A 12,619-nucleotide genomic window follows, 5' to 3' on the forward strand; every position below is an offset into this window, starting at 1 on the left:
GATCATTAACTGTCCCTTTGTCAACAAAAGTGAGATGCCAATGCTAACAATAGAGGATAAATATTTTATTTTGTGAAATTAAATAATATAACATCGATCTACTTTCCGAGTATATTATCGTGGTATATTCGTTTTCCATAAATCGATTCTCTAAGTGAGAAAAAATGAATTAAAATTTAGTCACAATACTATGTAGTTATGAGATTAATATATAGTATGTTATTAATCTCACATAAAAAAAGAGAATTCATTAAGCATGTAATTTTAAGAGTCTAAATTATTATTTGTAGTAGTACTTAAAGTGCTCAAGAGATGAACTGTTAAGCCCTCACGCCACCAGCCATCTGCCCAGTAAACAAGGTAGCGAGTTGAGGTCGTGGGCCTTGCACTTGGACTTGGATCTTGACAATTAGACAGAGTTTTTCATGTTCGCCCCTCAAACAAACATTGATGTGATTCTTGTCCGGATACTTCCGGCCGTGTTCATACTCTAAACACGCACGAAACACATCTGTGAATAACATGTGTAGCTCCTGGCGATTCAACGTCAACTTGATGTAGACATAATAATTTTTGAAGTTTTGCATATTGTAAAGCATTTTTCAAGTGCTTGTATATTGTAAAAACTTTTCGTTTATTTTCCAAGGAATAAAATAGATTTTTTTTTGTCACAATGTACTGTGTTTTTTACATTTAATGGTTGTTTTACATATTTAAATGTATAAGAAACAAAACGAGTCAAAGTGTTTTGTTTAAGTAGACTGATTGTGAGCGTCGTTCACCTTAAGGTAACACAATTAGTTCTTAACAAAAGAGAAAGTGTACTTCACAACCTAGATAGACCTTGACTATCTATCGTGAAAGGTTGCAGTGTCAGTTCAAATATTTTCAAGCCTTAACGAAATAAGATGACACAGGTATGGTATAGCACTGAACGGATCTAACGGCGAGACAAGTCTTTATTGCTATCTACTGAAAGACGAGGTCTCGATCATTAACATTTGTTAATCAATATATTTAGCCTTGAGCATCCGATATTGTTTATGCATTACTTTGATTTATAAAAAATGTGCAAATTTTTCGTATTCGACGAATCCTGATACTTTAGATAATGGTGATCAGTATCTAGCGATGCTAGGATTGCTATTATGTTGAATCGCGTTCCAGGAAAGTCTGGCTTGATAATGTCCTTAAGAGGAGCTTGAAAAAAGTTTTATTATTCAAAATCTAGCTAGTTGGATTTTATTCCACGAATAATAAATAAAAATTTCAAGCCAAGTCCACTCTTGGAGTTAATAAGATACTCCATCCGTCCAATGTTACTCGTACCTTTCTTTTTAGGTCATAAATTTGGAATTGATTTTTTAATATAATTAAATTAGTATTTTAAGTTTAATGAGAAATCACTCAATAAGAGAACACTTAATAAACTATAATATTATATGCCTTAATTCTTACTTAAAATAGAAATAGTGTAACTAGTTTGGGATGAGCCGAAACAGAAAAGTGCGAGTAGCATGAGACGGAGAGAGTATTGATTAATTAAGTCAATAGCGGACTTCAATCAATTAATGGACATTTATATCTTAAGTGTGAGAAATAATTGAATGCTCAGATTACTTGTAATTTTGGATTTGTGTGTGCGGTCAATATTATTTTTTTACTGTAGTGGTTGATAATAAAATTTTACTATGGTCTAGGTTAAATTAGGGCTCAATTAAATTATTTTAAAGTCAAATAGGTGTGGCACAAATCCAAACCTCTATAGATCACTGAATGACACAATACATAACTTAAAAGAGACAGAGTAATGAAATTACTCAATATTTTCGTCTCCACACCCCCTCCCCCTAGAGTAAGGATCGAAAATTTCACTCCTTGTGGGATTCTGTCTTTTCTCTATTCAAGACCTATATATTGTTGTATGATTGGAAAAGTACTTTGGGGGAGTTTGGTTATGTTACAACAAGTTACAAGTGCTTTTCTAACTTTAATTGTGTATGTTGTACTTAATTTAGGTAAATAGCCCGTATTATTTTTATAACCCATATTATTTTTATGGCCCGAGAAAGTTGTCTGAAGTCTATGTTTCTCCTAGATTATTAACCCATGATTCTGGTGGGTTAACTATAGTTTTTGAAGTTGAAACAAAATAGTGGAATAAAATTATTAAGTTATCCTCCATCTTTCCAATTCTCAGTATTTACACGTATATTATTAAGGTTATTTTAGTTTATATAAAATTTAGCATAATATAATATGGAGTACTATTTTGCACAAAACCATGATACTTATCAGGCCACCCGCAACGCGTCACGCAGGTGGCCCGTAATCCGTCACTAAGGGACGAGACGGCGGCGTGACGCGTTGCAGCGCCACGTCTCGTCCCCAGCCCGCCACACGTTCCGTCCCGCCGTGACGGATGACGAGACGTCTCGCCACGCGCCAGGGCGACGTGGCGCGCTCCGGCGCCATGCGTGACGCCCACTCGCCAACCCGCGAGTGGGCATCGTCACCCTGACGCAATAAATCATTTTTTTAAAATCCGAATTTAAAAAAAATTAAAAAACGAAAAACGGTAATATTACCGTTATATTATCGTTTTTGCTTTATTTATTTATTTTTTATTTTTTTACTCTATAAATACTCCTAATTCATCCTCATTTCACACACAAATACACATCTATTCTTCCCAAATCATCTCCATGTCCTCTCCAATTTTCATCTAACCTCTCGAACTCCCTAATGTCCATGTACATGACCGCCACAATGGCGGACACTTCCCGCATGACGCCTCCCCAATACTAAGCCTATCTTGCCGGAATTGAGTTTATGGCAAGACAACTTGGTATTCCGCCTCCAGGTGGCTTCAGTGCACCTCCACCGCCTTCGGGGGATGATTCGCCGGCGGAGTAGTTTTTTTATTTTCTATAAAATTGTATTTTAAATTATGTAATTTTTATTTTTTTAGGATTTTAATTATGTTTTTTTTTATTTTTTTGAATTCTAAGTTGTTTTTTTATTTTATGTTGTAATTTTATTTTATTTTTAATGAAGTGTGTTTTTATTAATTGAATTTGTTGGAAATAAAAATAAAAAATGAAATTGAATGAATAGTAATTTAAGGGACGGATAAGAAATGGAGGGTTGCAGGTTCCGTCCTTAGTTATGAGATGGAGTAAAAAAGTATGGTGGGGCCCATAAATTGTAATTTAAGGGACGATTAAGGGACTGATAAGTGACATTTGGTCTCATCGTCATTATCCGAACTTGCCGTAACATGGAGAATACTGATACTTGGGACAAGAGAAGCGGATCATAATTTAATTTTTACTGCAAATCAAAATCTCTACGGCTTTCGCAACATATGCATTCATTTATTGATTGGGACATCCAATTAAATTAATAATTTCTCACGGAATAAATAGGCTTTGACTTGCAAACGGAATCTCAAAACAAACCACACCATGTCTTCAACGAAATCTCTGAGAATAGGGATGATTGGATTCGGCCCTTTCGCTCAGTTTTTGGCAAAAACTATGATAAGGCAAGGCCATATTATTACCGCAACCTCCAGATCAGATTACACACACCTCTGCTCTCAACTGGGCATCTCATTTTTCAGGTATATACACATCCCAGTTACTATTATTATATATGGATCAATCAATGTTAATACCCACGATTTGGGATTATTTGTTGACTGAAACCAGAGATGCAAGTGCATTCCTTGAATCCGGCAACGATGTTATACTGCTCACCACATCAATTCTGTCTCTCTCTCAAGTAATCAAGGCCTTGCCTTTAGAAAGCTTGAAACAACCAACCCTCTTCGTTGATGTTCTCTCCGTTAAAGAACACCCCAGAGATCTCATGCTCCAAGTTTGCACACTATTTCCTTTTACTGCTATTGCTTTGCTAACTATGGCTTACACCAAATCCTTAATCATGTACTTTGTCAATAGGTATTGCCCCATGATTCGGATGTGTTGTGCACGCATCCGATGTTTGGCCCGGAGAGTGGCAAAGATGGGTGGAAAGATCTTCCTTTAATGTTTGACAAGGTCCGGATAAGGAACGAGGCTGCTTGTTCTGATTTTCTGCAGGTTTTTGCAACTGAGGTTGGTCACAAATTCGATGAGATTTTCGTCGTTAGGCATGGATAATGAGAATCGTATTTGTGCACACAGGGTTGCAAGATGATGGAGATGAGTTGTGAAGAGCATGATGAGTTCTCTGCTAGAAGTCAATTCCTCACCCACACCGTTGGCAGGTAATATTATGTTTTGAGATTCAAGCAAATCAGGAACAGAGTTTAGTTTAAGCTTTTATGGAACAGGGTATTGGCAGAAATGGAGGTCGAGCCGACACCCATCGATACCAAGGGGTTTCAGAAGCTAGTTCAAGTGGTACATTAGTAAACATTCTTAGTGTTCTTGCCTTGTTTTGTTATATAGTGAAGGCTAATAGATGGAAACCAATGCAGAAGGAGAGTACGTCCAGAGATAGTTTCGACCTCTTCAGTGGCCTGTTCGTTCATAACAGATTCGCCCAACAACAGGTAATGGGTATGATTTCTCTTCTTCGTATTCCATCTATCAGAGCTCAGATATCTGGTTTCAACAATTTGGGTGCAGCTGAGGAACTTAGAGCTTGCACTTGCTTCAATAAAGCAAAGGCTGGAGAGTAGGAGCGAAGAGCTGGAACAAAGCTGACTTACTAGTTTGATCCATGTATTCAACGAATATTTCGACTCATGTGTATCTGAAATTATTCAAAGCAACCAAAACTGGTAGATATCAAGTGAAATGCTTCATGGGAGCTTATTTCAACAAGTTATGTTACAATAGTTTTACCTTGTGTACTACAATAGTTTTGCAAAAAATCAGAGAACCAGAAAGAGGGTAAACAAATAATGCCAAGATATGGCCATCATCTATTGTTTGCTTGCCTCGTCAGTGTTGGTGTCTTCTGTGATGTTGCATTCTAATGCAGCAGAATTTGAGGGATCTGAAACCTCTCTCTTACGAGCCTGCAGTCCAGTATATCGTGCCAGATCGACCCATTGCTGCAAAAATAAAGAAAGACTTGCTTCAGATCTGTTCATCATATAGCTCAAAAGAAAATTTTACTCATATCAAATTCTGGAAGGATGTCGAAATCAGGCAAACGTCTCGACATGTTTAAATTTATATGTATGCATCTCTAAGAGCATTCAGCCTACAGAGGAACTGATTTTTAAGAAATTTCAATTCTGTATAACTCAAATTCTTACATGTGACTTTTAGATTGCCATCATAAAAAGGAATATGGTAGAGTTCTTTAGGCCTTAAAAACAGCAACCTAAAATGAACAGAGAATGCTCCTTGCATAGCGTGATCAACATCTACAGTTACTTTATCAAGCATAGTTTGAAAAGGTACCAATGGAGAAGGTTTTTGTACTATCATGTTATAACAACAGTTTGAAAGATTGTCATGTGTCTAACCTGGGTTCCCCAGTATGAGTTGATCGTTCGAGCCACAAAAGAAATCATATTTACGAGTAATGTATTGTCAGATAGCTGGTCGGAAATCCTATGTTCCACTAACCCTGCAATTATCTGCAAGACAACAGAATATTAATCTCAGCACTATAGGTGAACGGATTATGTTCACGGCTCATTGGGTGAAGAGAAGCTTCATAACTCTTGTTTTACCAAGTTCGTATTTTTTAGTTTTTTGTTGAATTTTCATTGAAACATCAAGAATCATACATGCATCAGCACAAGTTAATAGGAGCAATCAGCTACTACACATAGTAGTGTGTCTGGTAGGCAATATTTTAGCAATTGTCAGTCTATCCATGGCAGTTAATAGTGTGAAGTGCAACTGTCGAACATGAAAGATTGTAGCTTAGGCAGAATATACTTACATGAATACAACATAGCATCTGAATTCAAGAAACCGGCAAGGAAAAAATAAACTTTTTAGTAGATAATCACTCACCTGGTAACGCAGATTAGCTGACGTTCCCAGAAAGGATCCATACACAAGTGCTGTTTTCAGTATAGGCGATCGTTTGTTTAGTTGCTCACTTGCAAATTTTGGATTAAGAAGCCTCCGTATTGCATACAGTATATTAGAGGATGCCACTGCACCAATGCTAGAAATGAATCCAACACCAGCCAGCTTCAAACCACCAACAAGCACTGATGCAATTCTATGATTCAGGTTCCAGTCCTTTCCAGGGAGATTTTTCTGAAATGCATTATCTGGGATGGATCCTAGAAGATCTTTCAATGCTTCTATGTTTCCAGGCTCACTAATACCATCAACATTTGAAAGGAACGACAGTGTAGGCGCTGGAAGCCAGACTGTGAAGAAATCAACGACTATTCCCCTCAGTGAATCTGTAATAACATAATCAAGCTCTTCAAAGAAATTCTCTTTACGCCTCTCATACTGGGCAATGAGGGTAGTTGTGATTGAGATGGCTTCTTCTATGGCTAATCTATTTAGAAATTTTGGATCTGCTAATAATCTCTCCCTGAAACCCTGTGCATTATGACACCATAGTAAAACAACAGATACTCTCCCTGCAAACCCAGTCCTTGACTAGTGTAATTTAAGTAGAGAGTTAAATATCAAACAAACTAATGTCTTTATACCTGGAAACGATTAGACAATTCTGATACAATAGGATATTGCTCCAGATCAAAAAAGTTCTGAAGCACTTCTGGCGATACCAGACCAAGATCCAAACCATTCTGAAGGTCCTGATAAGCATGTAGTTATTTGTTAATATGGGGATGTGGGCCATATAAACTGGAGATAAAAAAACAACGAAACTCATAATGAAGACTAAATACCACTGCCAGAACATAGATCCTCACTCTCAAGTCAGTTCCATTAATGTACACTATTTTCATGAAATCCTAAAGACACGGAGATATTTCTTAGTGCAGTTATGTTCCAATGATCAAACATGCATTTATGGAGCAACAAAGGCTGACGTTGACCAAAGGTTAGTAACGAAGGGCTGCCTTGAAAATTCTACTTAGCCCTATTTAGGTGGGAGGGAAAAGAAGAGATGAGAATACATAGACAGCCGAAAAATAGGTGATAGTAATTAATAAATGGTATCTTTTTTGTTTTCTTTTGCGTGTTAAAGTTGGCAAAACCTCACCTGGATTACAACTGTCCATCAATAAATTATAAATCTAAGGAGACATGCACTGGATTCTATAATGTATATGTCACTGGATCTTTTATTGGGACAGAAGCACATGAGAATCGTGCTATTTGTATTTTTACATCTATTATCTACACAAAAGTAAAGCAATGAACAAGTAAAGTGCCAAAGGAAAACAATCTGGTGATAGGGATTCTAGAATTTGAAGATCAAGCCCAAAACGTTTCAAAAAACGCCTAAATCTTACATGAAATGAAACATTAGAAAAAACTGAAAACAACTCTTTTAAAAACTAACCTGGGGTAAGGCATCTCTATTTCTGCCTGCTGCATTCATAACTCGAGCGATTTCAGCACGATCAAAGCAATTTCTAGTGCAAGGTCTAGCTGCAGAATACCATAAGAAATCTGCAACAGGGACTTCACCCTCCCTTCGTATGTGTTGCCTTTCGGGATCAAGTAATATGACTGCTTGATTTTTCTTTGGAATTTTCTTTGAAATTCTTGCTGGTAAGCCTGTTCCTCGTGACCCGTATGCGACATGGCTAGCACCTGTCACCACTATAAGCATGCCAGAGGATCCAATACCACCCACGGATTGTAAAATGATTTGAGACATTGTATAGTCCTCAACTGCTCTTGCTTGTATGGAAAGATATGACATTGGGCCGAAAGGGCCAGACAGATTGGTAAAACTAGTATCCTTGGTTGATCTTCTAGAAATAGAAGGAAATCCGGAGATGAAGCCTGAGCCAGCTGGAGGGGCATATTTTTTACGATCGCCTTCTGAGAGCCCACGAACACCCTCAGCTTGAACTGTTCGTAGCACCTATCCAACAGATAAGGGACAAATGCTATTCACATAGATGAGTAAAAAACTAGAAGATTAACATCACAATACTTCTAAAGCTCTACTGATTAAAAGATGCCAGAGAATGAATCATTTTACATGCACAGCACATGAACTTGCTGACCAAATCTCAAGCAGAAGTTCTCTCTTTCCCTGAAAGAGAGTACTCTACTAATCTAGTTTATGTTTTGCCTCAGAATATGAACTTTAATCTGCCAGAAAGCATTTTTAGATCACCCAAAACAAAAGGTCAATATAATCTGTCATACTTTGTTTTAAAAAACTTGTTGCATAAAAACTCATACTTTGAGTTGTTCATTCTTTAATTTAATTTATTGTTTCCCGATTTTCTCTTACAATGTACTACTACTATAAGTCCCAGGTATTTATTGTTGGTTCATCAGTTTAACCTAATACCAGAAGACAATTAAAAACACCAACTAAACATATGGAAGAGTAGTTAGTACCTGTAGCGGCAGGCCACATGCGATAAGTTGAACCCCATTTTCACGGCAGTAAGTCAAGAGAGGCTCATACTCCTGCCAACTCTGTGGCGGCCAATGTGTGACAAAAGATTTTAGGGTCTCTCCATCAATCCTACCAAAGTTTAATAATATCAAAACAAGAATTGGGCGTGCAAAGGTCACAAATTAACTTATTGGAATATATCAAGTTCTATCACCGCATAGAGAAGAGAGGCAGTATATAAGAGTAGGACACATCAAAACAATTACGGAGTACTACTACAATATTGAGCTCATCATGTTCATATTCATATTCATATTCCCCCCAATACTTCTTGATCAGCGTAAGTGCATCAGAAACACAGAAACTTAATCACCTCAAAGAAGTAGGCAAATCATCATGCTGAACACGAGATATTCATGTCAAAAAAAAATCTGCACATTGAAGATATTGTGCAGCTACAAATTAGTAGTATAACCAAACAATCTTATCAGATCCACATCTACTTGTAATATTTACAATAACAGCAGCATTTCCAATCCACAACTTCATCATTCTTCAATCACACAACAATTGATTCAGATTTCAGCGAGGCAAATCATTCTCAAACAATCTGTTTGAGAGAGAACAGAAATCAAACCTATTATCCATATACTGATCGAGCTGCTCCTGCAAATTGCAAGGGAAAGCTTCCAAAGCCAAAGACAAAAACCGCCCAGCTTCGTTGCATCTCTTCCGCAAAGTCTTCATAATCTCAAGCTCCAGCTCTCTATCATCCGAAACCGGAACCTGCTCCGCCTCCCCCAAATACACAATCCGCGCATCCATGATCTTCTCCCACACCTTCTTCCTGTCCTTCCCCAGCGCCATGGGCTCTCCAATCACGGTCGCATCATATATCCTCGAGTTAAGCATCTCCTCCTTCTCCGCCGGAGAAGAATCGAGCTCACTCTTCGGAGCTGCCGGTTCTCCTTCCGACGCAGGCTTCTCGTCAGCCCTAGCCACCGCAGAACGGAAGGCGAAAGCTCCGGCGGCGAGAAATGGAGTAATGAGCACATCTCGCCTCGTAGGATGACGTGGGTCGCCGGAATATTGAGGCAGCCGGCGGCAATTGACGGCAACGGTGGTGACGTGGCGGTGGAGAGGAGCAGGGAGGAAGTATAGGGATGGAGGCTTGACGGATAAAATGTGGAGCTCCATATTAATTATCCGGTGAGGCGAGTGCAGCTGCTACATACTCATTTTACGGCGTGGTGCGGCGATCCAATTGGAAGAAGAAAGAATTCTTTACTTTCTGACGTGGAAGATGCGTATGAATTTACTGGTCGATGCAACTTGCCGCATTGGAACTAGTAACTCCTATTTATACACGTAGAATAATTAATTCTGGACCACAAAAATAAATGTAATTATCTAATACTCGTATATGAATCTAAACAAAAAAAAAATAAAATCAATTGTTTAACTTAATAAACAAATGAGATTATGTTAATTTTAAAATTGTAGTGTGGAGTTCCATGGATAAAAAGAAAAACAAAATCACACATTCATTACCTCAACAAGGGGATTATTCCATGGATATCAAAACTCTAACGAAATTACCCCTAAAAAATGGCAGTAGAACTTCAAATGAAAATACTAGATAAGCCTTCAAAATCGTAGAGCATCCTCTTCAAAGCTTAGACAACTTGACTTGCGTATTAAACGATCAAATTACCCTTTATATTTGATTACCATATGTTGTCAAAGTGTCACATATCTTAGACATCCATCTTTTCAATATAATGAAATGGAATCTTCCTACATACTAATCTAAGGATAAATAGATCAAATCTTTTCTAAATAACAAATTCTTTCATTAAATATGGCAAACTAACCTTTTCAGTTTATTTTTTAGAGTGAACTATAAAAATGGTCTATGGACTATGGGTTTATCTCGCCCATAGTCCTTGGACTTTAAAAATATCGTCATATATCTCTGGACTAAGGATTTATTTCGAAATTAGTCCTTTTGACTATTTTTGTTCCGAAAATACCCTTTTGAGCATTTGAGTAATTTTGTCTTTTCACATTTTAATTGTTTCAATATGATATTATTTCAAGATGTACTAAATATGACATTATTTCAAAATTATCTTCTTCTTTCCTTTGTCATCCTTCACTTTATTTTTTATTTTAATTTTTGATTTAATTTTATAAAATTTAATTTAGAATTTTAAATATCAATAAATTATTTTAATTAAAATTATTAATTTATTTATTTGTTCTTGTCTCATAGCTATATATATAGAAATAAAACTATGCAGCCAACTCACACAAAACTCTTTTATAATAAATACATAAATTAATAATTTTAATTAAAAATAATTTATTGGTATATAAAAATCCAAATTTTAAATTTAATTTTATAAAATTAACATTAATATAAAAAAATAAAGTGAAGGATGGCAAAGGGAAGAAGAAGATAATTTTGAAATAATATCAGATTTAGTACATCATTGAAATAATATCATATTGAAACAGTTAAAATGTGAAAAGACGAAATTGCCCAAATGCTCAAAAGGGCGTTTTCGGAACAAAAATAGCCAAAAGGACCAATTTCGAAATAAACCCTTAGTCTAGGAATGTCTGACTATATATTTAAAGTCCAGAGACTATGGGCAAGATAAGCTCATAGTCCATGGACCATTTTTGTAGTTCACTCGTATTTAAGTGAACTACATAAATAGTAGTATCTGATATTTCACTTTTGCACAAAAATGGTGCATGATCTTTATTTTATATCGTTTTTGATACCTAGGTACATTTCTAGTACCTTATGCTAATTTTCAACCCAAAATATCCCCTAAAATCACATTTTCACATTTTTACCATAGAGGGCATTTTTGGACATACACAAAAAGAGGACCTAAAATGATATATATATATATATATATATATATATATAGGGATGTATTCATTTCCTTTTCCTATATTTCTTCATTTTTCCTTCTTAATATCAGCCATTAGATTAGAGAAATGGACGGTCAAGATCAACATTGGGTAATTAATCCCGTGTTGCATTATTTGTCCTATTTTGTGCATTATGAGGGTACAATAGTAATCTAATAATGGCTGGAAACCGCTACGAATAATGCATATAATTGACTATATAATGCACAATATGTGAACTGCAATGCATACGAATAAGATGTACCATGTTATGATGTTTGGACACACGTTTCTTGTTTCCCCTAAGGGTTTAATAAGCTTAGGGGCTAGGGTATACTACGTAGACACGTATGTAATCTTCACATGGTAACGAGTAATGGATATAATTGACTATATAATGCACAATTTGTGAACTGCAATGCATACGAACAAGATGTGCTGTGTTATGATGTTTGACACACGTTTCTTGTTTCCCCTAAGGGTTTAATAAGCTTAGGGGCTAGGGTATAGTACGTACGCATTAATAACAAATTATAAAACGATACGAATAATTCACCAAATTGTCACGAGTAATGGATGTTATTAACTATATAATGCACAATATGTGAACTGCAATGCATACGAATAAGATGTACCATGTTATGATGTTTGACACACGTTTCTTGTTTCCCCTAAGGGTTTAATAAGCTTAAGGGCTAGGGTATAGTACGTAGACATTACTAAATGCACGTATGTAATCTTCAATCCGTTCATTAACCCATATACACAATACCTCTAATAATGCATAATATACTGAGATAATGACAATTAACAGCTACATAATGCACTACCTAAACCAAATAACGCACATACGTATATTCCAATAACAGCAATTTGTTAGTAATGTCTACGTACTATACCCTAGCCCCTAAGCTTATTAAACCCTTAGGGGAAACAAGAAGCGTGTGTCAAACATCATAACATGGTACATCTTATTCGTATGCATTGCAGTTCACATATTGTGCATTATATAGTTAATAACATCCATTACTCGTGACAATTTGGTGAATTATTCGTATCGTTTTATAATTTGTTATTAATGCGTACGTACTATACCCTAGCCCCTAAGCTTATTAAACCCTTAGGGGAAACAAGAAACGTGTGTCAAACATCATAACACAACACATCTTGTTCGTATGCATTGCAATTCACAAATTGTGCA

General features: G+C 36.3%; 2 protein-coding genes across 3 annotated transcripts; one reads left to right on the forward strand and one right to left on the reverse strand.

Moving 5' to 3' along the window:
• The first annotated feature begins 3,420 nt into the window (after positions 1 to 3,420).
• On the forward strand, positions 3,421 to 4,855 carry LOC121744294 (arogenate dehydrogenase 1, chloroplastic-like). Of its 2 annotated transcripts, none has more exons than XM_042137794.1 (7): positions 3,421 to 3,625; positions 3,714 to 3,882; positions 3,966 to 4,106; positions 4,191 to 4,273; positions 4,340 to 4,409; positions 4,487 to 4,561; positions 4,638 to 4,855. In XM_042137794.1, the coding sequence occupies exons 1-7, from the start codon at positions 3,468 to 3,470 to the stop codon at positions 4,713 to 4,715; spliced, it is 774 nt and encodes a 257-aa protein (XP_041993728.1). In that variant the 5' UTR covers positions 3,421 to 3,467; the 3' UTR covers positions 4,716 to 4,855. The 2 variants fall into 2 exon arrangements, with proteins under 2 accessions (XP_041993728.1, XP_041993720.1); XM_042137786.1 differs by having other exon boundaries at positions 3,425 to 3,625; positions 3,966 to 4,121.
• LOC121744287 (protein RETICULATA-RELATED 6, chloroplastic-like) lies at positions 4,794 to 9,828 on the reverse strand. The gene is made up of 7 exons (XM_042137773.1): positions 9,128 to 9,828; positions 8,490 to 8,619; positions 7,471 to 8,001; positions 6,650 to 6,757; positions 5,988 to 6,536; positions 5,489 to 5,602; positions 4,794 to 5,068 (listed from the first exon to the last, which is right to left on the reverse strand). Exons 1-7 carry the CDS (start codon positions 9,685 to 9,687, stop codon positions 4,937 to 4,939), a joined length of 2,124 nt encoding a protein of 707 aa, XP_041993707.1. The 5' UTR covers positions 9,688 to 9,828; the 3' UTR covers positions 4,794 to 4,936.
• Positions 9,829 to 12,619: the final 2,791 nt, after the last annotated feature.

This window comes from Salvia splendens, chromosome 1, assembly GCF_004379255.2.
Source record: "Salvia splendens isolate huo1 chromosome 1, SspV2, whole genome shotgun sequence".
Taxonomy (NCBI): Eukaryota; Viridiplantae; Streptophyta; class Magnoliopsida; order Lamiales; family Lamiaceae; genus Salvia; species Salvia splendens.